Source organism: Lagenorhynchus albirostris, chromosome 19, assembly GCF_949774975.1.
Source record: "Lagenorhynchus albirostris chromosome 19, mLagAlb1.1, whole genome shotgun sequence".
Classification (NCBI taxonomy): domain Eukaryota; kingdom Metazoa; phylum Chordata; class Mammalia; order Artiodactyla; family Delphinidae; genus Lagenorhynchus; species Lagenorhynchus albirostris.
In genome coordinates this window covers 12343284-12367455 of record NC_083113.1, presented here as the reverse complement: position 1 = coordinate 12367455, position 24172 = coordinate 12343284, and the positions used below count along the sequence as shown (strand labels likewise).

The following is a 24172-nucleotide window of genomic DNA, read 5'->3' as shown; positions in this document are numbered from 1 at the left end:
AGAGACGTTTAAGGGAGGAAATGACCTGTACCACACAGTGACAGCCTAGAGTGGTCAGGGAGTGGTCCTGTAGTCGGGGAGCTCAGGGGACTGCGGAAGCCCATCAGGGATCAGGGAGAGCTTCCTGAAGGAGGAGACACCTTAGGTGAGATGTAAATGATGAAAAGTTCTATGCCTGTCGTTCACCATCGCCCCATCCTCAGCGTCTTTCTTATCAATTTATTCCCTCAACACCTAGTTTGCCTACAGGCCATTTGCTGTGTGCCAAGCACTCAGTAGTGATGGAAATAGCCCAACCCCTGCCTCCTGGGGCTCCCGCCCAGCACGGGAAACACACCCATCAAACACACGGATGACCCAGAGTAGTCAAAGCCGTGATGGGGAAGGAGCAGGCAGAGTGATCAAGGTTGGGATGGGAAGCCCAGAGGGAGCATCTGACTCAGCCAGGAGAATCAGGGAAGGCTTCCTGGAGAAGGAAACATCTGAGCTATGACCTAAATGACGAGTAGGGTGGAGTGGGGAAAGGTGACTTAGCAAAGGGAACGTTACATAAAGACCCACAGGTGAAAGGATAGCTTTTTTTTTTTCCACTTTCATGGAATGAAATGTGCCCTCTGGTGCTGGGGACACAGCCATGACCAGGACAGCCCTGGCTCTGCCCTCAGGGAGCTCCCAGTCCGTCAGGACATAGATCCATCACCAGTGATGACCCACGATGTTCAGGAATGGGACAGGAGGGCTCAAAAGGGGGTACCTGATCCAGCTGAGGGAGTCAGGAAGGGCTTCCTGAAGGAGGGGACATCCCAATTAAGACGCGAAGAATAAGGAGCTAGGTGGTTAAGGGAAGGGCAGAGGGAATAACATATGTCACGGCCTGGAGGGCAGGAGCCTAGGAGTTCCTAGAAATTGCCAATAGCCCAGTCACGTCCAAAAGGGTGGAAGCAGGCGGGCCCACAAACTGAAAAAACAAAATTGCCACAAGACTAAGGACGCATGCCTCCCCACACCCCCGCCCCTCCCAGCCATGACCTTGGGGTTGAAGGTCTCCATTCCTAAAGGGTAGAACAGCTAAAGGATGCATGGTCTCCGAGGTACCCGTAATTCAGATGTCCTGCCTAGGGGTCGAGGGGCCCCGTACGCCTGTGCTGGGAACCTCAGCAGTAACCACTGTTTTTCCTCCAAGTTTAATTCAGTATCACAGGAGCACCAATAAATAGTTCCTTCCCGCCCCCGCAATCTTCCTCCCACCCAGGGCAGAGCCTCAGCGGCTGGCTTCCGGTCCGGGAAGACACCTGCAGCCCAGAACTGCGCAGCTCAGACCTGCCGAACCGCCGAGCCCACAAAATTCCCGGGAGAGTTCCAAAGGGGCTGGCCCAGGATTTCCAGCAGTGCGCGTGGCTTCGAGGCAGCGCGTGCGGGGCAGAGCCTCGCTGGGATGTCCCCCTGAGAGGGTATGTTCACTCAGGGGTCGTGGTTCTCGTCAGCCGCTGTCACGATGACGTCCATCCAGATGCGCATGGCTTCTGGGCTTGGCGCCGCCATGTAGAAAAGGCGTTCGTAGGTTTTGACACAGAACGTTAGGCGAGGGTTCGGGCTCTGGAATAAGAAGCGGAGTGGAGATGGTTATGAGTCCACCCTAGTTGGAATCCCAGCCTTGCTATTTATAGGCTTTGTGGGGTTGGGCACGTTATTTACACTCCCTGAACGTTTCCCCATCTGTCTTCCTAAATGATGCTACCTACTTCGTTGGGTTATGAGGATTAAATGAATTAACACAGGAAGGCGCTTAGAATTATGGGAGCAAGAGGAATTCAAAAAGAGGATGGGGGCTTCCCTGGTGGCGCAGTGGTTGAGAGTCCGCCTGCCGATGCAGGGCACACGAGTTCGTGCCCCGGTCCGGGAAGATCCCACATGCCGCGAAGCGGCTGCGCCCATGAGCCATGGCCGCTGAGCCTGCGCGTCCGGAGCCTGTGCTCCGCAATGGGAGAGGCCACAACAGTGAGAGGCCCGCGTACCGAAAAAAGAAAAGAAAAAAAAAAGAGTACGGACCCATGTCCCAATCCCCCAGCCTACCTTCTCCTATATTAGAAATAAATACAGACATTCAAATTTCCCCTCCCCCCAAAATCTAGGTCCCCCTGGTTTGTAACTGGGAAAATCCTAGTGTCTACAACCTATTTATTGAGTACCTAGTTGCCAACCCTGAATTAGGTAAATCCTTTACGTCCATTATCTGTTTCTAACCTTCTCAACTCTGAAGAAATGGGCTGAAGAGTGCCGATTCTGCAGGTGAGAAAACTAAGGCTGGAGAATGGAAGTCACTTTCCTGATGTCCCACAGCTCAGATTCCAGACTAAGCTCTAAAAAGCCACAGTTGCTCTCCAGAGTTTTCTAAACATTGTATCAGTTTCTGGCACTGCACTTTTATTTTTTACTTATTTTTATTTTTTTGCACTTTTATTTTTATAGAAGTTCCAATTCCTGCGTCCTCTGGGGAAAAATAAATATGATATGACACCATGGGGCCCATCACCATTTGGCAATGATGGGCAGATGCTAACGAATGATCGTCTCCTTTAGATGCTCCCAGGCTGCCTCAGTCCTCACCCTGCCCAATTCAGACATTTATTCTCAACTTGGCATCTGCGTTTGCCAAATTTCTGCTCTAAAACTTTTGTTCCAAGAAAAATATCAGTGGGCTGAGAGCCAAAGACTAAGCTCTTGATTTTTGGTCCCTGCAGTGAAATGATCTGTTGGTTTCCTGTGCTGGATGGAGTACCACTGGATGGAGTAGGGGCTGTGGGTGGCCTTTCCCAGGGATAAGATCAGGCTTGACAGCCGGGCCTCCAACCAGGAGGGCAGAGCAGCACCAAGCAGGGGCTTCACCTTGAAGGCACAGCGTAAGTGGTCGTAGTAGACTTCCTCGATGGCCTGGAAGTAGATGACGCCTTTGAGCTTGGTCTGTTCTTTGTCTGATGGAGGGAGGTGAGGGAGAAACAGAGCCAGTGAGAGGTGTGTATGGTGGGGGGAGCAGGGGAGTCACTGGGCCCAAGTCCCGAGACTGGGGTGGGGGTGAGGAACATGGTGGCAGAGTCTGTAGGTCCCTAAAGTACTGTGGTTGGGAGGTGAGTGCATGTTGATGGGAGACTAGGAGGGAGACTGGTGTGGTGACTGGACAAGACCGGAGAATGAGGTCTGGGGAGTTGGAATCCTAGGTCCCCTAGTGCCTTGGCCCCTGAGAAGGGCAGGGACTCAAGGAGAGATTCAGCATCATTGATTCTCCTAGAGAGGAAGGAGGAGGGGCCTGGAACCTAGATTTGTGGGCTGGGCACTGGCAATGCTCCTCTAGGGCACCTTAGGAAAATGGGGTCTGGGGAGCCAGAGTGGTACAAAACTGTTACCCACGTTACTGAGGAGGGCTGGCTCACTAAAGGGGAAAGGGGCTGGGGATCCAGACTCGTGGGCCTGAGAGAGAAGGGGGCTGAGGGTGGGACGCCTAGGTTTCTGGGGTGAAAGTCTGTTGTGGTTTCTTCCAGGGGCCTGGGGGCCCGGGTCCCAAGGCAGCCAGGGTGGGCTTACCCGTGTAGTAGGCCAGGCGGCGGGCCTGGCGGTCAAAGCAGAACCACCGCTTCCTCCAGGTCTTGATACGGCCCCCCATCTTCACCAGGGGTCCGCGGCAGTAGCCCCCAGACACCCGTACGTGCGGGCAGCTTTCCGGGTTGTGGCCCCAGTGTTGCAGGTGTTGCCGGAGATCCAAGACCCGAGGGCCGGGAGGGCGGGATGGGGCTGTGGGCGGGGCCTGGGAAAGCAAGAGAAGGGGGCAGTGACTTCATGGGTGGGGGGGCAGGTCCTGCAGCCTGGACGCCCCCGAGGGCTGCTGGTCAGAGTAGCTCAATAAGGCCCGGCACAGCCTTTCATTAACAATGACGATCAAGATGATATTTCCAACAGCTAAAGCGATTAACTGACACTCTGCCCAGGGCTTTACCAGCATCCGTTCCTTGACTCCCCACGGCCACCCTCGGGTCAGGGCTACTATGAGCCCCATTTTTCAGATGAGCACACTGAAGTACAGAGAGAGAAAATAATCCACCCGAGGTCACACAGAGCTTCTAAGTGGCAGAGCTGGGTGGCAAACTCAGGTCCTCCTGACCCTAGCGCTTACCCTGAAACACCGGAGATGTGTTAGAGAAGTGATGGACCCTGGTGGGACCCACATCTACTGTCTCTGTAAAACAGGGACCAGATAGTGAGTGATCAATAAATGAGAGCACTGTTTCCATCATTATTATTATTGTTATTATTCTTGTTGTGATGAAATTACTGATTATTACCTGTGCTAACAAAACACTTTATAGGTATAATCTATGTCCCCTCAAACTCTCTTCAAGGGGTAAGTACATCATTGTCCCCATTTTACAGATGTGGAAGCCAAGACTCCGAGAGGTTAAGTCACTAGGCCCAAGTCACACAGCCAGAGCTGACGAGCCAGGACTCCCCAGGCAGAGTGTCATCTCAGGAGGCCATAAAGGGGAGAAGAATGAAGGTGATCCAAGTGTCTACTGTTACAAGGCCCAGCCTGATCATACCTATTCTTCCCAAATGATCCCTGCAAAGAATGGTATGATCTCTGTGGTCAAACTGAGGCCTCAGACTTCAGCATGCAAGGGGACCCCCTAGGGATTTTGTTAAAATGCAGCCTGGGATTCAGTCATTCTGGGGTGGGGGTCTGGGGTGAGGGTGAGGTTCTGCACGTCTAACAAGCTCCCAGGGAACGGGGACGCCGATGCTGCTGGTCCGTGGACCACACTCTGAGTATCAAGGGCTGAAAACACTGAAGCAAGGCCAAAGCAAGAATGGATGAGAAACAGAGGTGAGACTCACTGGATGGAGACAGGGGAGAATGAGGAGGAGGAGAAATGGGGAGGAGCCGGGGAATGCACAGGAGGGGAAGGGGTGGTTAAAAGGGAACCCACCAGGGCTACCCTGGTGGTGCAGTGGTTGAGAGTCCGCCTGCCGATGCGGGGGACGTGGGTTCGTGCCCCGGTCCGGGAGGATCCCACGTGCCGCGGAGAGGCTGGGCCTGTGAGCCGTGGCCGCTGAGCCTGTGCGTCCGGAGCCTGTGCTCCGCAACGGGAGAGGCCACAGCAGTGAGGCACCCACTGGGTCATCTCACCAAAGCCACACGGTAACACTACTGATCACCACGTATGGAAGGTCCCACTCTGTGGCTGGCACTGTGCCAAGTGATCACCTTGTTGCCTCTCCAAAACAACCCATTATTGCCCCCATTTGACAGACGAGGAAACTGAGGCTTCTAGAGAGGAACTGACTCATCAAGGTCACCCAGGTAGGATGTGGGGGAGCCGGGCCCCAATCCAGGACAGCAGGGATGGGCTTGGGACTGTCAGCTCCCCCACTGCCCCCCCGTGTCACCTCCCTGGAACGCCTGCCCCTCTCGGAGCCTCGGTTTCCCTACACTGAAACTCGGCAGTGATCACAGCACCCTCCACATGGGGCTGTTTCACGGATGAGCTCGCTGCTGTCAGGCTCCCTGACCTGGTGATTCCACTTCCAGGTGCGAATCCCGGAGACACACTTGCTCACGGGCACGAGAAGGCAGCTTGAGCCATAAGGGGGTGGGGTGGGGGGGACAGTGCAGTCAACAGGGAACCGTTTAATAAATGATGATGCTACACAGCAGGAGTGCTTCATTTTTAATGAGGTAGAGCTTATGCCTGAAACCAGAAGGCCCCACTGCCCTTCCCAATTTATTTTATTCCTGAACTCTTATCAGCACCTGACGTGCTACTTATTTTACTTACTGACGCTGCTTTTTGTCTCTCTCCCCTGCTACACGCCAGCTTCTCCAAGGGCAGGGATTGTCACTCTGGCCACTGCTATATAACCCAGGGCCTACCACGCGGTAGGCCCTCTGTAAATACTGGGTTGAAATGAATAAGAATATGCCAAATGGTTGAGAGAACCAAAAGCAGGTTGGGAATGATGTGCTCGATTACAAGGAAAATAAATTCACCAAATATGGTTTGATCGGTGTATGTAGCAAAGTATTAAAAAAAAAAGATTTGAACGCTTCTCCGCGATAGAAAACACCTGCACTTCCGGAGGTAAGATGAGGGGAACTTCACTTTCCCCAATTCTGAAGTGTCTGTTATAACAAAAAGTATTCATGTTCTTAGTGTAGGTAGAAATAAAATTTTAATAAGGAGCTGTCAGCTAAATCCAGAGTGTGAGAAATTCTACAGGATAAGTGACTTTTCCCACAAATTAATGGCATTTTTTAAAGCAGGGAGGGAGGACTCTATCTCAGGGTTTTAAAAGACATTTTAACTAAATGCAGTGTGCATACTTTGTTTGGGTCCAGATTCAAATAACCAACTATAAAAAGACATTTTGGAGACAATTAGGGAAATGTGAATACGGATCATGTATCAGAAAGTTGCAGAATTATTAATAATCTCATAAACTATGACAGTGGAATTTTTGTTATGTTAAAAAAAACCTTATCTATTGGAGATACATAGTGAGATATGAATGAAATGTCTGGAATTTGCTTTAAAATATTCCACTGCAGAGTGGGAATTAGGTGAGGATTCAGTACAACAAAGTTGGTAAGTAAAACAAGATTCAACACTGATGATCACTAGAGCTGCGTGGTGGGGGGGTACATGGAGGTTTATTACCTTTGAATATGCTTGAATATTTCTATAATCAGAAGTTTTTTAAAAGAATCAAATAAATAAAACAAAAATTCAAATAATATTTGAAAGCCCCAGCACGTGGTTACCCTCATTCTGCGGCAACTGCTGACTCTCTGACACCGGCACCCACTTACAGAAGAGGGGACCCAGGCACAGAGAATGGAGCATGTCACCCGAGGACACGCCACGAATACAGACGACCCTGATGGGAACAGGAACTAGGCCGTTCGAGTTCCCCTTCCACTTGCCAAGCCCAGGATACTTTCCTGTGCCGTTGGAGGAGACTGACAGGGTGAGATAAGACAGGGCAGAGGCCAGGGTGGCAAGATAGACCAGGGGAGTAGTGGTTGGGGAGGGTTAGGGGCGGGACTGACCATGATAGCAGGTACAGGGGGGTCTGAGGCACCTTCCGTGCTCCTTCTTGTCCCTTCCTGTGAGTGCAGAAAGAAAACATCAACGAGAATGCTAACCAATAATAAGTGGGAAAAACGTACTGGGTTCCTGGGTCTGAGGGAGGAGGGGCTGGGGGCCTGGATCCTGGGTCCTGAGGGAGGAGGGCTCAGGGGCCTGGACTCCTGGGTCTGAGGGAGGAGGGGACAGGGGTCTGGATCCTGGGTCTGAGCGGGGAGGGGCCGGGGGTCTGGAACCTGGGGCTGAGGGAGGAGGGAGGGGCTGCCGTCTCACCCTGGCCTGGAGCAGCCGCTCCCTCTCTGCCACAGCCTGCTGCAGGAGGTGTTCCATACGGGCAATGTCCGTGTGGAGGGCCCCACAACTGGGAGCAGAGAACAGAGACGCGCAGGTTACAGCAGCCCGACTTCTTCCCCCCATCTCCCCACCTTCTCCCTGATGTCTCACCTATTTCTGGGGCCACAGTTCAGCAGCTGATAGAGGGGGTGTCTCCCGGAGTCTCTGGCTGAGGGCGGGAGGGCCGAGGCCTCCAGGGCTCCTGCGGGGAGAAGGGCTGGGGGGCTGGGATGCTCCCGTGTCTAAGCCCCCCCACCTCTACCCCAACAGAGGCAACCAGGTTCCTCCATCCTGTGCTGCAGGAGGGTGGTTAATGGGGGAAGAGCCTACGCAGGGGAGGGGTACGTACTCACCAGTACAATAGAAGGACAGAGGCCGGGGGGATCCCCTCTGGCTCACTCTCTCTCCCCTCTTCCGGGGCAGGCTTCCAGTCCCCTGGAGGCCAATGGAGCTCTGAAAACACACAACACCCACGCACACAAGAAAAGATGCTGAGGCTCCACCATGAAGCTGGAGAACTGCCAAGTAAAACCACCGTCTCACTGGCACAGATCAAAACGCCACTGCAAACGTGATGCTGAGTGAAAGCAGCCAGTTACAAAGGACCACACGGTGTAACGTCCAGAACGGGCAGATCCAGGGAGACAGGAAGTGGGTTAGCGGTTTCCAGGGCCTGGGAGGAGAGGGGAACTGAGGGGTGATGGCTAAAGGGTATGAGGTTTCTTTAGGGATAATGACTATGTTCTCAAATTGATTGTGGTGATGGCTGCACAACTCGGTGACTAAAAACCCCTGAATTGTACGCTTTAAACGGGTGAATTGTAGCACAGGTGAACTATATACCTTGATAAAACTGTTAAAGAAAACCCCAAAAGCCCGCAGTGTTGATGGGAGTGTGCGAAACCCAGGTGTGCTCCCACAATGCTGGGGGCCGTTTTATTGCAACAACCGTTATGGAGGCCAGTTTGGCTCCTTTTTTAAAGTCAATGAAAAAAAAAAAAGAAAAGGAAAAGAAAAACAAACAAAAACAGAAAAGAAAATCAAAATGACAAATGCATAGGTAACTTTGAGCCCCAATTCCACTTCTAGGACTATGTCTGTGGAGACACTCAGACATGTGCAAAATGACCTGATTTCAAGGTTAATCCCCAAAGATGCCCGGAGACCACCTAAGTGCCCGTCAAAAGGAGGCAGGGATAAACTAGGGATCATCTGCATGGAGGAAAACTCCAAAGCATATATAAAAAGGAGGAGGATGCTGTTTATATCAGACAGAATAACAGGGCTTCCCTGGTGGCACAGTGGTTGAGAGTCCGCCTGCTGATGCAGGGGACGCGGGTTCGTGCCCCGGTCCGGGAAGATCCCACAAGCCGCGGAGAGGCTGCGCCCGTGAGCCATGGCTGCTGAGCCTGCGCGTCCGGAGCCTGTGCTCCGCAACGGGAGAGGCCACAACAGTGAGAGGCCCGCGTACCGCAAAAACAAAAACAAAAAGAGGGGGAAAGTATATACATGACTGTTTAAATACAGAGGATCTCTGGGAAGACGGGAGACACTAGTAACCCTGGCCACCCCTGGGAGGTGAACTGTGTGGATGAAAACAATGGTGGGAAAGGTCTTTTCTCTGACTATCCTCCCATGACCTTTGAACTTGGAACAAAAGGAATATTAGTTCAAAAAATAATAATAAACATGATAACCAAATGCAACCTGTGTTCCTAGATCAGAAAAAAATTTTTTTTCTTTTTTTGTTTTTTGCTTAAAAAAAAATTGTGGGACAATTGGCAAAAATATGAATCACATCTGTGGACTTGAATAATATTGTCTCAATGGTAGCTTCTGAATGTGGTCGCTGTACTGTTGTTATGTACGAGAATGGCCTTGACCTTAGGTAATAAAAGTAGACGTATTTAGGGGTAAAGGGGAATCATGCTTCAGGAAAGAATAATAAACTGTGTGTGTGTATGTGGGTGGGTGTGTACAGAGAGAGAATAAGAAAGCAAATGTCAAATGTGGTAAAATGTTAATCACAGAATCTGGGTGACAGGTATGCAGGAATTCTTTCTACTACTCCTGCAATTTCTGTAAGTCTTAAATCATTTCAAAATAAAAAAAACTACCAAAAAATGAAATTATTTGAGAGTAATAAAGACAGAAAACTGAAATAATTTCTTAAAGAAAAAAAGAGCAAAAACTCTGTGTGGATAATAAAAATAAATAAGTTGCATAATTTGAACACCAGTAGGGATACTCACTGCTCAAATATATGTAATCCACAAGTTAATAATAATACTAAAATAAAAATTGCATTGGTCACCTTGGAGGATGCAGGAGAACCAACTCTATTCTGAAGACAGGAGAATGAAGTGAAACCATTAAGCATTTTCCCTGCATTTCTTACAAAAACCATATCCCTGGGTAACCAAATAATTAATGAAGGCAAGTCCCTCTCTTTTTTTTCTTTTTTTTTTTTTGGCCGCACCACCCGGCATGTGGGATCTCAGTTCCCCTCCAGTAGAAGCTCAGAGTCCTAACCACTGGACCGCCAGGGACCCCCTGGGTGTGATTTTCTAGATTCGTATTATTTTAAAACGTTTTTTAGAATAGTGACTAACATTTATCAAGTGCCTAACAGTGTACTTGGCCCTCGGAAGACCATTTAAGCTTATAAAAGCCCTGGGAGTCGGGAAAGTTTCGCTCTGCTTCACAAAGAGGAAACCGAGTCCCAAGTTCCTGTGGTTCTTCACTCTTTCCTGCCTTCAACTGATATTCCCAGCACTCCCCAGCTGGGAGACCTTAGATTGTTGGCACTGACGGAAAAGGTGGGTAAGAGAGACCTAAGCCTTGTCTCCATGGCGCTGACATTGTAGGAACTGAATGAGGCATCGTATAAATAAGTGTATCATCAGAAATTGCTGTGAGTGAAGAGTGTGTTATAAAACGGTGATATAAAAAAGGATCACCTTCCAACTGGAAGACCAGGAACAGCCTTCTGAACACTGGACCTAAGGCCCAAAAGATAAGAGCTGGCCAGGGGAAACTCCCTGAGAGTCCAGCGGTTAGGACTCCGGGCTTTCATTGCCAAGGGCCTGGGTTTGATCCCTAGTCAGGGAACTAAGATCTCACAAGCCCTGTGGTGGGGCCAAAAAAAAAAAGTTGGCCAGGGGAGACTGAGGGAAAGGGTGTTCCAGGTGGCAGGATCAGCAAGTGCAAGGGCCCTGAGGCAGGAACAAGTATGGAGTGCTGGTGGGTCAGTGCTCCTACAGCTGAGCAGTCAGTACAGGGAGGGGGATGGTGAGAGGTGGGCAGGGGTCAGACCACACAGGGACTTGTGGGCCATGGTGAGGAGACTGGGGGAATCATGGAAGGCTTTTGGTGGGAAGAGCTGAAGTAGGAGGGATGAAGATCACTCTGGCTGTTGTTTGGGGAATAAATTATTGGGAGACAAAAACTAAAATAGAGAAAACCGGTGAGGAGGCTGGTATAGGGTCACTAAAACCAGAGATGAGGGTGGGAGTGGGTGGAATAAGAATGATAAAATTACAATAATACCAATCAGTATAACTCTAATCACAGTAACAGGTGCCCACATTACTGAGCACCTGTTATGTGCCAGGCATCAATCACACTAAGAGTTTTAATGCATTAACCAATGAATACTGTTATTATTCCCATTTTGCAGCTAAGTAAATTGAGGCACAGAGCTGTCTCTAAGGTCAGCCAGCTAGGAAGTGGCAGAACAGGTACTGGAACCCAAGGTACTCTTAGTCATCACATGATCCTGGCAAGAAGGTATAGAATTTGAGAAGGATTTAATAGGACTTGGAGGGAGAGAGAGGAAGGGGCAAGGAGGAGTCATTTGTTAATCCCTGCATTCATTTATCCACTTGTATATGGTTTATCTGGCTGAGTAAATAAACACTCCCTGGGCTCCTCGTGTATCCCGAGGTCCCCGGTCGCTCCCTCTGAGCTGGTGCTGACCAGTCACCCACTTAGGTTCTGAAGGATCCCTGAGAAATCCTCATCTCCCGAAAGGCACAGGCTGTGGAAACAGGCAGCCTGGCTTCAAACCTAAGCTCTGCTGCTTAGCTGGGTGTGTGACTTTGGTAAGTCACGGCTCTTCTCAGGGAGATTCCCCCTCTGTAAAGTGAGCAACGTCCCGCTGCCCTGCCAGGGCTGATGCAAGGATTCAATGAGTGACCTCATGCAAAACACACAAAAGAGTGCCCAGCACGGCCACCAGTGTCCAGGGGTCAGTGTCTGGCCCCCAGGTGACACCCAGGTGCAAGGTGGGTGTGGGATCCACGCCGGTGGGTATAGGGTCCACCTGGCCTTAGAAGTTCCATGTACACAGGAGCCAATGACTCAGGTAACACCTCTATAGGAATGGACCCAGCTTCCCACCAAGTATTTATAGATATGCAATTTACTTATAAGGGTCATATTTACCCTAAGTCACGTTGCCTGGCAACACAGCTGACCGTCCACCTTTATCAAGCTTCCAGCTAGAAAGTTACAAAAGCTCTGCTAACCCTTTACCCAGATAATAACAAGACCTACTTCTGCAGGTCCTTCTGAGCAAAAAATAAAATTATATATACATAAAATTTCATGAATATGTAACATATATTATTGAATTGTATATCCATGAAACAATAATTATATAATACAATATTAGTATATAATAATATAATATATATTAGGTTGAATCACTTCAAACGGTCAGTATTTGACTGTTTCTCACCTCCAAATAATAGCAACTTCATGTGGCTCGAAGGCATAAGATGGCTTTGAGCAGATCCTGGCCTACGTTAAGCTCTTAAAATTAATATTAATATGAATATTGTTAATATTAATTAATAAGATAATGTTGCATATTATATTAGACAATAGAAACAATTAAATATTATAACAGACAACATTAATTAGATAATAATTGATATGAATTTGTTATTATTATTGTGGGTACAAAGACACACATACATGGATCTTCCTAACAGCATTGCTTAAACTGCAAAAAAACTCCAATCGCTATCCTCAGAGGGAGGGCTGGCTCAGTGCCTCCACGTAGAAGTGTGTGCCACATAGAAGCTCAGAGTGGTTCAGAGCATAGGCTCTGAAAACAGAGTGCCTGGGTTCAAATCCCAGCTCTGCCGCATACTAGCTGCTTAAGAAACTTCCCCTTTCTGCCTCAGTTTCTTCATCTATAAAATGGAAAGAAGAACCCAACTTGTAGGGTTGTTGCAAAGACTAAATGAGTGAATCCACGTGAGGCATTTAAAACAGTGCCTGGCATGCTATGAAGACTCCACAAAGGTTAACTGTCATTATGGTTGTTATTGTTTATATCATTATTACAGAGCCATTGAAAAGGAAGCGGCAGCTCTAAATGTCTCAGTGGAAAACAATCTCCACGACAGAGTCTTAAGCTAGAAAATAAAAGCCAACTAGTAGCTAATAGACATGTTTCTGAAAAAAACATTTACATGATAGAAAAAGAGCTCCCAATTTCTAAGCGCTGGCCCCCTATCCACATGACTGAAACAAAACTCTTTTCATTGACTATTCACCCCTACCTCACACATAGCACTCTGCCACTGTCTACTCTATTTCACTTTAAAAGTTGGTAGCCGGACTTCCTTGGTGGTCCAGTGGGTGATACTCCACACTCCCAATGCTGGAGGCCCAGGTTCCATCCCTGGGTTTCATCCCTGGTCGGGGAACTAGATCACGCATGCCGCAACTAACAGTCCTCATGCCACAACTAAAAAAGATCCCACATTCTGCAACAAAGATCCCGCAGGCCACAACTAAGACCCGGCACAGCCAAAATAAATAAATAGATAGATAGATAGATACATAGATAGATAAATAAATAAATATTAAAAAAACAAGTTGGTAGCAACATACTCAATAAATGTTTTAACCCATTAATAAGCTGGGATCCCCGGCTTTAAGAAGATCTGGAAGAAATGATATTCAAGAAACAAGTAGCTACCCTGCTTTTGGGGAGGGAGCCAGGGGCCAGTGGGGTGGGGGGAGGAGGCCTTCTTATCAATATGCCCTGTTGGGTGGCTTTTAAAATTTACACCTGGGTAGGCACAGTCCCATTTCTCCAGGGGAGGGGTGGGGTGTTAGGCAGAAGAAAGAAAATGAATAATAAAGCTGGAGGCTGATAAACATTAATACCACTTGATCGGCCTTGCCTCTCCCCCAGGCCCACCGCAGAGAAAGCCACAGTTACCAGTGAGACCCGGGGTGACGAGGCATTGGGGGGGCACCTGGAGGGAGCTGTGAACAGAGAAGAGGCAGGAAGAGGTGGCGGCGGCAGCGTGAGCAGTGGGGTCCTGGAGAACCAGCAACTGGCGATCTGTCTTCTGGGTGAACAGGAGCTGCAGGAGAACAGGTGGAGTGGCTGGCCACTGGAAGGATGCTCTGGCCCAAGCCTCCAGAGCCAGCCCATTTCTTGGATGGAACAACAAAGGCTCAAGGTCCCAAGAGAGCTGAAATGTGGTCTCGGTGAGGGAGGACTATGGGCAGAGACGGCTGGTTCCCTGAGGAACCTGGAGGCTGGACCTCCTGCGTCCCAGGGGGAAAAGGGATTAGGGGTTGAGAATCGTGGATCCCAAGGGAGAAGGGGGCAGGGGGCCTGGACTCCTGGGTCTGAGGGAGGAAGGGGCTGACAGGCGCATGAAGTCCCCATACCTTGGTGAGGGCCTGGCTGGGCTCAGAGAAGTCCTCGCCAGCGGTTCCCTGAAGGCAATTAAGCTTGAGAAGTCTGCTCCGTTCCTAGGGGACAGCAAGACATCAAGGGCTGCCACGCCTCAGGGTCGGAAAGGGCCATCCCAGCAGCTCTCCCTGATGCCAAGAGACACCTGGGGTGCAGGGAGGCAATGGGATGCCCTAGGGGGAAGTGAGGCAAGTGGGACAGGTGCCTGGGGTGAACTTACCTGGGTCAGGGCCTGAAGGGCCTCCTCCTTCTTCTGGCTCAGCCCCCAGCTCTCAGCTGCCATCTGCTCCCCCAGTGACTTGAGCTGCTCCTCCAAGACCTGGATCCGGCGCTGCAGGGCACCCCCAGAGCCCTGGTTACTCAGCTGCCCCAGGGTCCCCAGGCTGGTTCCCCCAGAATCAGGTCCTCCTTGAGAGCTTGGGGCTTGTTCCACCCCATAACAGAGACCCTGGCATTTGGGTGCCTGGGAGGGGGTGGGGGACTTAGAGTTAACCTCCGTGGTGTCCTCTTCCCCTTTGGGGGGGTCCAGAGAGACTTGAAGTTGAGTTGGAGGGATGGAGGATCCAAAATCCAGAGACCGAGGGAGACGGAGACACAGAGAAAGTCACCGTTGCCAAGAACAGAGAGAGAAAGAAAGGGAAAGACAGAGACAAACCAGAAGAGATACAGAAAAGAACCAAGACAGACCCCAAAAGACAGAGATGCAGAGACAAGACAGAAACAGCACAGAAACAGACAGAAGCCGTGAGACAGAAATGGGAAAAGAGATAGTGACAGGAAAAAGGTCCAGAAATAGAGGTGGGGAAAGCAGACCCACATTAGAACTTTCTAAGCCAAAACCCTGGGAACCTTTGTATTTTTTTTTTTTTAACCTTTGTATTAAATACAGTCAAAATGTTGCTTTTTCCATTGGGACTTGTCAGACCCTTGAATGTGAAGCCCCCAGAAAGGACTAGTGAGAGCATCATTTGGGATGAGGGCTTGAGAGGCAGGGAGCCTAGTGGCGAAGATCTAGTGGGCTCAGATCCCAGCTCTGTCCTTTATGAACTAAGTCACCTTGGAAAAGATTACTTGAGCACCTTGACCTTGAGTTTCTTCACTTATAAAATGGGAAAAAATATTAAGACGTGTCTCCCAGGATTGTTGAAAGGATTCAATGACTCAATATTCGTGAAACGTTTATATTAAGACGTGTCTCCCAGGATTGTTGAAAGGATTCAATGACTCAATATTCGTGAAACGTTTAGGACCAGCACATGGTAGATGCTCAATAAATGTCAGCAACTGTCATTACTATTTTGAAGTACGTGACACAGGGAAGACACGAGGACAAAGAAGGGAGCAGAGGAGACAGAGGGCAACGGCGAGGGAGGCAGGGCTAGCCCAGCCCGACTCACCCTGTGCTGCACCACGCTGGCCTGGAGTTCCTGGACCTTGGGGTCCAGTGCCCGGGCCCTGGGACAGTCCCAATCCTCCTCCCACTGGCTCTCCCGCTCCAGCTGCTGGAATTCCAGGTCCTCATAGGCACGCTGGGCCACATCCAGCTGTTCCTTCATCTGTGGGGGAAACACAAAAAGGCTGGAGGCCTGGACCCCTAGGAACCAGGAGGGTAGTGGGCTGGGGCCGGGAATCCTGGGCAATGAGGGAGGATGGGGCTGAGGATCTAGTTTCCAGAGTCCTGGGGGTTAGGGAGCTGGAGCCCGAGCTACTAGGTGGGTGGGGAAGCAGAGGACTGACGGCCTGGATGTCTGGGTCCTGAGTGGCCTGGACACCAGGTCCCTGAGTGGGTCCAGTGGACCCTCACCTCCTGCACTCCCTGCAGAAGCCGCTCACGCTGGTCTTCCGGCTGCAAGTCGAGCTGCCCCTGGGCCTCCCGGAGTCTCTGGCGAAGACCCTCCACACGATCCCGCTCCTGGCTCAGGTGCCTCTGTTCCTGAATGAACAACCAGGCTCTTAGCCTCCGCCTGAGCACAGGGAGGGAAACAGAGGCCAGCGGGGGCCAGGCCAGCCAGATCTCAAATCCTTCCCTGTCTGGGGTGTTGGCTCTATGAGGGCAGGGACCCTGTCTGACTGGTTCACACTTACACAGGCCCACCCAGGGCAGGTGTCAAGTAAACAGCTGTTTAAGAAATGAATGAGGGGACAGATGAATGGATAAAGAAGATGTGGTGTATATATACACAATGGAATACTACTCAGCCGTTAAAAAAATGAAATAACACCATTTGCAGCAACACGAATGGAACTAGAGATTATCATACTAAGTGAAGTAAGTCAGAAAGAGAAAGACAAATACCATATATCACTTATATGTGGAATCTAAAATATGACACAAATGAACTAATCTACGAAACAGAAACAGACTCACAGACATAGAGAACAGACTTGTGGTTGCCAGGGTTGGAGATGGGGGAGGGATAGATTGGGAGTTGGAGTTAGCAGATGCAAACTATTATATACAGAATCGATAAACAACAAGGTCCTACTATATAGTGCAAAGAACTATATTCAATATACTGTGATAAACCATAATGGAAAAGAATATGATGAAGAATGTATATATATACACATATAACTGAATCACTTTGCTGTACAGCAGAAACTAACACAACATTGTAAATCAACTATATTTCAATTAAATAAGTTAAAAAAAATGAATGAGGGAATGAGTGCAAAATATATCCAGGCTGGGTGATTGATACTGGGGACCCAGAAGGGGGTCTGACCTGGGCCCTGTGCTCCAGCAGGGGACACAGCCAGTTACAGTTTGGGACAATCAGGGCAGCGAAACACAGAGACTGTGGGAACCCAGAACGCGGGGAGCAATTTCTACTGGGGTAATCCTAGGCTTCCTGGATGTGAGGATTTTAAGGTGAGTCTCAAAAAAACAGGGAGTATTTGGGAATTCCCTGGCGGTTCAGTGGTTAGGGCCCCATGCTTCATTGCAGGGGGCATGGGTTCGACCCCCGGTCAGGGAACTAAAATCCCACATGCTGTGTGGCGTGGCCGGAAAAAAAAAAACAAAAAAACAGGGAGTATTTAGACTGGTGGAGACAGAGGGGGCTGGAAGGGCATTTTGGATAGAGGGGAACAGCATGCAGCAAATGAATGGAAGTTGAAAAGTACAGGAAGTGTAGGGACAAACTCTGGTCAAGAAGGGAGAAGGTGGGGTAGAGGGAAGAGATGGGGAGCACAGGTGGGACATGACAGTGGAAAGGCAGGCAAGGTGCAGCTCACATTTGGTTTGGCCCACCAGGCTGAGGAGCCCTTATCCTGGGGCAATGGGGAGTCATAGAAGGATTGAAAGGATCTAGGTGTGGAATCATCCCTCTGGGAGATAGGCTTGAGGGGTTGAGACCAGCTCCTTCATGAGTCCTCCAAGCAATGAGTGAGGTGAGGTCTGAGCAGTGCAGATGTAAAGGAGACAGATTAGAAAGAGAGGTTCAGGGAGCACAAAGAACAGGACATGGTGACTGACAGGCTTGGGGTGAGAGATAAGGAGGCACGCAGAGCGAGGCTCAGGACTCTGACCTGGTGGCCAAAGGGACAGTGAGACAGGGACAGTGTGGAAAAGGGAGTTGCTGAGGTCAGCTTTGGATAAGGTGAATGAGAAGGGGCCAGACTCCTGAGTCTGAGGGAGGAGGGGCTGGGGGCCTGGACTCCTGGGTTAGAGGGAGGAGGGGCTGGGGTCTGGAATCCCAGGTCCTGGGGGAAGAAAGCATCTAGGGACCAGTATCCTAGGAAGTGGGACACGTAGGTCTACATTTTGAGAGAGAAATCAGGGCTGGGAGAAATATAGGCTCTTTGAAGTAAACGAAGACTCAGGACCCAGCCCCAGGAAATTCCAATATATAAGGGCAAAGAGAGAGTTTGATAGAATTACAAAGTTACCATTTTCCAACCTATAGTGCCAGCTGGTCCAAGCAATGACCACCAATGGATGTTAAAGCCTTTAGGTAAATAACTATTACGAAGGGATCAGACTGACCTCACTGAGGTCTGGAGGACCAGAGACAATGTGCCCCTGACCCAGCACACAGGAAGCACTACAGCACATCTGAATTTGACCCAGCCTCTACATCTAACCAACCACCCGCTTCCAGGAAGAGAAATGAGATAAAGGACACCCCAGGCATGCAACCGGTCACACACTGACCATGGAACAGAAGACTTGGTTTCTCCAACAAATAGTACAGTAAGCAGGGACCATTAGACGTGAAACAATACACACAAGGCATTTCACCAACTACAATATACTGGCCTTTGGGGGACCAGATTCAAACAGCCAACTGTTAGCTGTTTTTGAGACAACCTCGGACCCATGAAAACTGACTGGAAATGAGATGGTATTAAGAACTTATTAATTCTTCAGGTGTGACAATGATATGGGGATAATGTTTTTTAAAAGGAGTTCTTATCTATAAGATAAGAACTAAAGCATTTACAGGCAATGTGATGTCTGGGATTGGCTTTCAAAACTAGGGACAGGGAAGCCAATTGGGGGATAGGAAACAGGAATGGAGGATTAATCCCTGCTGAAGCTGGGGAGCATGCCACCTGGCAGCCCATCTGACTCCTCTATCTTTGCTGGTTTGATGTTTTTCACAACATGACATTTAAAGAGCAGAGAGAGATGGGGCAAAGGAAGATGAAGCAGTGAGTCAGGCCCTAAAGTCATGGACAAGGAGGGAGGAGGGAAACAGGAAGAGGCATAGGCCCACTCCCCGCGCCCTGCCCCCAGCCCAAGGATCCCCGTTTGGGGAATGGGGATAACCTCAGGGCCCAGGGCCCAGAAGCACCACAAGGAATGTCTATCCAACAAGGAAGAAAACTGAGGAGGAAGACCCAGCAGGGCAAACAGACCTGTTCCCGCTGCTCTTGGACGCCCTTTTCTGAGTCCACCTGCTGCCCCAGCAGTTCCCAGAGCTGCTCCTCCTTGCGCCAGACGGCCACTCGCTCCCCAGCCAGTTCACCCCGAAGCAGTGTCACCTCCACCTCCATCTGCGGAGAGAATATACGGCCTGGGACCCAGAGGCCTGGGTCTGAGTAGGAGGGGGCTGGGGGCTCGGACGCCTGGGTCTGAACGAGGGACCTGTGAATCTGAACTCCTGGATTCAGAGAGAGGATGGAGCTGGGCTCCCGCAGTTGGAAAGGACCGGGAGTCTGGCCCTGCGGGGTTCCCCAATAGTTGGGGGCAGAATTCCCAAGAGGTCTGCAGCCTCACCTGGATCCTCAGTTCCTTCCTCTGACGCTGTAGCTCCCTCACTCGATGCTCCAACAAAGCCACGCGAGTCAGTGCCTCCAACTGCTGGGCTCTAAGCCGCCGCGCCGCCCCTCGCACCCCTTCCCCAGCCTGAGAGGCTGCGGGTGGCGTGGCCGGGATCTGAACGGAAGGCGAAGCCTCCACCTGCGGTTGAAGAGGGCGTGATCAATTGGGGAGGACTCGCCCCCTGCAGTCACTAAATAGGTCTGTTCTCCATCCCAAACATCCCCTCAGGCGGTCTGAGTCGGCGTTTAACTCTACCACCAAGTTCTTTTAATTCAAGGAGGGGAAGGTGCAGGTCCAGGGATCGCTCGGCCCCGGGAGGTGGCCCAGGGGCTCGCAGTGCCCAGGGGCACAGAGCCGACACAAGGATGGTGTTTCTTTTTCTTTATCCAGTTCCCATACTCTTGGCGTCACGTCTTCGAAGGTCCTGCATCTCTTTCTCTCCCCCCGGGTCTCCTTGAGTCTTTCCCCCTTTTATCTGGGCTTCATCTTCCTGACCCAGTATCTGTCTTCCGTCTCTGAATCGCTATTTCTCTTTCTCCCTTGGAGTATCTCCGTCTCTCAAGGTTTCTCTGTCTCTCTTTCTGTTTCTCTGAGCATCTTTGTTTCTGAGTCTGTGTCTCTATCCCCATCTCTCTGAGTCTCTGTCTCTGGTCTTTCAGTGTCTCTAACTCTTTTGGGTCTGTCTCTCAGTCTCCCTGTCTCTGGGTGTCTGTCTATCTGGTCTTTCTATACCTGTCTCTCTGTGTCTCTGTCACCCGTTTGGGTCTGTCTCTCTGGGTCCCCCCGTGGCTCTCGCCCTCCGGGTCCCTCACCGCATCGCGGCTGCTCTCCGTGCTGCTGCCTTCTCCCGCTTCTTCCTCTTCCTCCGTCTGCTGCTCAGCCCCTTGGCCGCTCGGAAGCTCTGCTGGGGCCTCGGGCACCTCCTGCTCGCGGGAGTCCTCGGGGAGCTCCCGGGGCTGGGCGGCCCCTTGAGATCGGACCTCCGCGTCGCACTCGGGGACCGCGGGCGGCGGGGTCCCCTCGTCCGGGCTGCTCCGTGTCTCCATGGCCTCTGCGGACTCTTGTCGGGTGGGCGGAGCCTGGAGTTCGGGAGGCGTGGCCCGGTAGCGTGGGGGCGGGGCCCAGGAGGGCTCAAGGCCCCGCCCGAAAGCTCTGGAGAGCGCTCCAGAGGCGGGGCCTAAGAGTTCAAAGGAGGCGACTGAGCATTCCTGAGGCTCGGCCTGGAGTTTCTAGGGGCGGGGTTCGATGGCTCGTGGGGCGTCACTCCCTCGGAGGCTTGACCAGAATTTGAGTCCGGGGTCCTAGTCCGCCCCCTACCGGCCTCTCCCTGCTATCCAGGTGTCGAGCCTTGTACTCTCCCAGCAGCCCCGCACAATCCCTTGGACCACTTTAGAGGGACCCCCAACACCTTCTCCTTCGCGGACTCAGGAGTCGGATTCCGCCGCGTCCTCTCTGGAGCCCAGTAATCTCAGCTCCGACCCCACTGTGCAAGGGAGCGGGCCCCCTGCCGCCTCACCGAGGGATCCAGGAGTCGGGGCTCCTGGTCTCCCTCTGGACGAACCAGGGGCCTTGAATCCTCGGCTCCTCCTGGAGCTAGATTCCAGAACTCCAGCCCCCTCCACCACCCAAGCCCTGGCCCCCTCACCGGCTCAGGCTTCGGCGCGCTCCCTTCTGCGCTCCGGCGCTGTAATTTCTGCCCACTAGACAGGTGGCTGGAGAAGAGGGAGGAGAGAGAGGCTGCTCTGTCCCCCTTCCCAGCAGCCCGGAAGTGGATGGGGACAACAGGTCCAACAGCTCTCGAGGGAGGAGGGAGCGACCAGCTTGCCCCGCCCGCAGCCGCGGCATCCGGCCATCCCGGCCCCACCCTCGGAAAGCCCAGCATGACGACCCCCCAACTCTGCCTCCAGCACCCCCATTCCTCCCCCCTGGAGGGCCAGGCGCCTTGGTCACCTATGTATAATGTCCAGACCCTGGGAATCCTGAAAGGAAGAGAGGAATGAAGATAGGGGCCTCTCCCCTCTAACGAGCCCTTTAGAAGGGCCCCGACCGGTTTGGGGAGCTGGGCAAGGGGAGGGGGGTGCCCTGAGCTGAGTCAGAGACCCGCCCAGAGACAGGGGGAAGTATGTTCCCCCCACCACCACTTTGCTATGGGTGGAGGGCAGAGGTTAAAGGTCTCAGCCAGACCCTTTCCTCTCTGGGCAAAAACAGGAAAATAACTGGTATGTGATAAAGGATCACTGGATATCAGGAGCTATGTGTATAAAGTATAAACATTTTACACGCATTAATTTATTTCATCCTTACAGCGGCCTACAGTAGAGAAAGGGATTACTATCTCCATTTTATAGTTAGGAAACTGAGGCTGAGGGGGACAAGTGTCCGCAAAGTCTACACATGTTAATGTTAACACCATATTTGTTCTCTCGAAAGTCCATGGTCTTTACCATTAGGCATCCTGTCACTCAAGCCAGGAGGTGCCTCAGAGCTCATTTCAAATGATAGTAACAGTAATAGTGAACACTGATAGGAAGTCTGCTGTGCAGGCAGTGTACCAAGCACTTCATACATATGGACTCATTGGATCATCACAACACCCTATTATTATTACTATTATTCCCATTTTACAAATGAGGAAACTGAGGCTTGGAGAAGTGAAGTATCTTATTCTGGGTCTCATGGGGCAAGTAGTTTAACTTAAGACTGTTCTAATCCAAGGAGCTGAGGAACCCTGCCCCAGATATCTGTTTGCTTCTATCTTATGAGTTAGAAAATCTCCTTCCAGGCTCCCAGGACCTTTACACGGCCTTGCTCCCTGGCCTATCCAGGGACCACAACTAACCACAGGCATCTCAGCCCAGAAACCCATTGGGTCCCCCAGAAAACAGAAGTCAGATTCAGAGGGAAAAAAATATATATATTTTTTATTTAAGAAGCTTGAGAGTCTGGTAAGGGAGGGGAAGATAAGAGAGGCTCTGGTGATGGCACTGTGCCCCTCACCCCACCTAGTGCATTATTAACTGGATATGAGCACCTGAGAGTCAGGAAGCGGGTGTCTGGATCCCACAGCGCATGTTAGCTGGAACTGCAAAGTCTGAAAGGAAGAAGCTAAGGGTGAAACCAAGGGGCCCAGGCAGACCCTCCCGCTCTCTCTATGCCCCCACTGGGGACCCAGAAATCCTAATAGTCCTTCTTTGGGAAACTAGAGTTCTGGCCCTGAGGCCCCTCCATCCCTCAGACCCAGGAGTCCAGATCCCCAGCACCTTCTCCCTCAGACCCAGGAATCCAGACCTCAGCACCCTCCTCCCCCTCAACTGCTCACCTATCTGCTGAGGTTTGGGCAAGTTCAGTTTGCTCATGACCTTGACAAACTCCTCACAGCTGAGGGTGAGCCGAGGGTTTAGAGTCCGCTCCTCCTCCACAGTGGATACTGTGAGTCCTAGTGGCCAAGAGAGGGGGAGGAATGTTGAGCCGTCCAGTGCCTTGGGCCTCCCAGAACTACATTTCCCAGGAGGCCTCAGGGTGCCTTTCTGGCTCAGGACTAACAGATTGCTTTCCCTCCTCAACGGGCACTATGGGAAATGTAGTTTCCCACAGTTCCCTAAGTTCTATAAGGAAGTCCCAGGAAAGCCTATGCCTTCTAGATTCTAGGCATCGTAGTTTCTACATCCACACTCAGTACACCTAAGCACTTGATCTTTTTGGCCAGAGGAGTTCCTGGGAATTGTAGTCTGCAAGCCACAGCAGTTTGGTGCTCCCTCTCAAATAGTAAGTTATGTAAATCTCACACCTCCTCCAGGAAGCCCTCACCATGGTAATCATGAGCAGGGTAGATCAGACAGTCTCCTGGAAGTGTGAAGATCTTTTCATGAACTGAGTGGTACAAGGTCTTAGCACAGCCTGGGGAGGGAAAACTCAGAGGTCAGTGGAGCAACAGGATGAGAGGAACTCCCAAATCCCTTCCCTTCAGGAAAAGGAGAGGATAAAAATCACTGTAGCTAAACCGTCTCCCTCATTTTCTGCCAGTAGTCCTTTGACTGGGTAGAGAAGGAGAGGGAAGGGCATTCTAGGCAGGTGGAACAGCATATGCAAAGAATTGGGAAATGGTGAGAATCCAGCATGACTGTAAACAAGGTTAAGATATGACCCTGAAGCACCAAATTCCCTCACTCTGGGGATGCCAAGAAAGGATTCTGGGCAGCGAAAGTGGATGGGAAGATAAGAAACTGAAGACATTAGGCCAAAGAGGAGGATAGAGCCATGGTTCTGACAAGAAGCTCTGAGTCCTAAGTTGGGACAGGGACAAACCTCTCTGGAACGTTCTGCCACCTTTCCTTTCAGCCTAAATCTTTCGATCTCATGACTGTGTTGGGGATGGATAAATGGAAGATTAGAAGCCTCAGAGAGAAAAAGATAGAGACCAAGATGGAGAGATAAGGAAAGAGGAAGAAAGAGGCAGCCTGGGGATCTTGTTACCCACGGCCAGCTCAGCTCGCTGTGGCTCTGTCTCTTCTCTCTCGTCCAGCCTTGCTGGTCTCCTGCAAAGCAGCTAAATCCTCCCAATCTAGTGTCCACCTCACATTCACACACATACTCAAATCTCATACCCTGATATTGTGAAAGTAAACACCCTTCCCGCAGCGAAACCCCTTAATCTAATTGCCCCCAGCAGCTAAACCCCAAATGTAACACCACCTCCTAGCAATTAAACCA

General features: G+C 50.9%; 2 protein-coding genes across 8 annotated transcripts in view; both read right to left on the bottom strand.

The window, feature by feature from the left end:
* Positions 1-1165: 1165 nt before the first annotated feature.
* Positions 1166-21245, bottom strand: PHLDB3 (pleckstrin homology like domain family B member 3). 4 transcript variants are annotated; one of them, XM_060130449.1, is made up of 16 exons: positions 21108-21245; positions 20275-20639; positions 19418-19600; positions 19057-19194; positions 15998-16126; positions 15591-15749; positions 14414-14524; positions 14169-14252; positions 13745-13855; positions 7820-7919; positions 7578-7683; positions 7407-7494; positions 7097-7153; positions 3580-3799; positions 2887-2972; positions 1166-1596 (listed from the first exon to the last, which is right to left on the bottom strand). In XM_060130449.1, the coding sequence occupies exons 2-16, from the start codon at positions 20506-20508 to the stop codon at positions 1462-1464; spliced, it is 1941 nt and encodes a 646-aa protein (XP_059986432.1). In that variant the 5' UTR covers positions 20509-20639; positions 21108-21245; the 3' UTR covers positions 1166-1461. The 4 variants fall into 4 exon arrangements, with proteins under 4 accessions (XP_059986432.1, XP_059986433.1, XP_059986435.1 ...); XM_060130450.1 differs by having other exon boundaries at positions 7578-7668; positions 21108-21174; XM_060130452.1 differs by lacking the exon at positions 15998-16126 and having other exon boundaries at positions 21108-21174.
* A 1110-nt stretch (positions 21246-22355) lies between these two features.
* The window catches only part of ETHE1 (ETHE1 persulfide dioxygenase), a 27612-nt gene continuing 25795 nt past the window's right edge, over positions 22356-24172 (bottom strand). For all 4 annotated transcript variants that reach the window (XM_060130280.1, XM_060130282.1, XM_060130279.1 and 1 more), the window contains 3 exons: positions 23270-23359; positions 22782-22898; positions 22356-22553 (listed from right to left, as the gene is read on the bottom strand). In XM_060130280.1, coding sequence (XP_059986263.1) covers positions 22501-22553; positions 22782-22898; positions 23270-23359 — 260 coding nt within the window. In that variant the 3' untranslated portion in view covers positions 22356-22500. The remainder of the gene's footprint in view (positions 22554-22781; positions 22899-23269; positions 23360-24172) is intronic.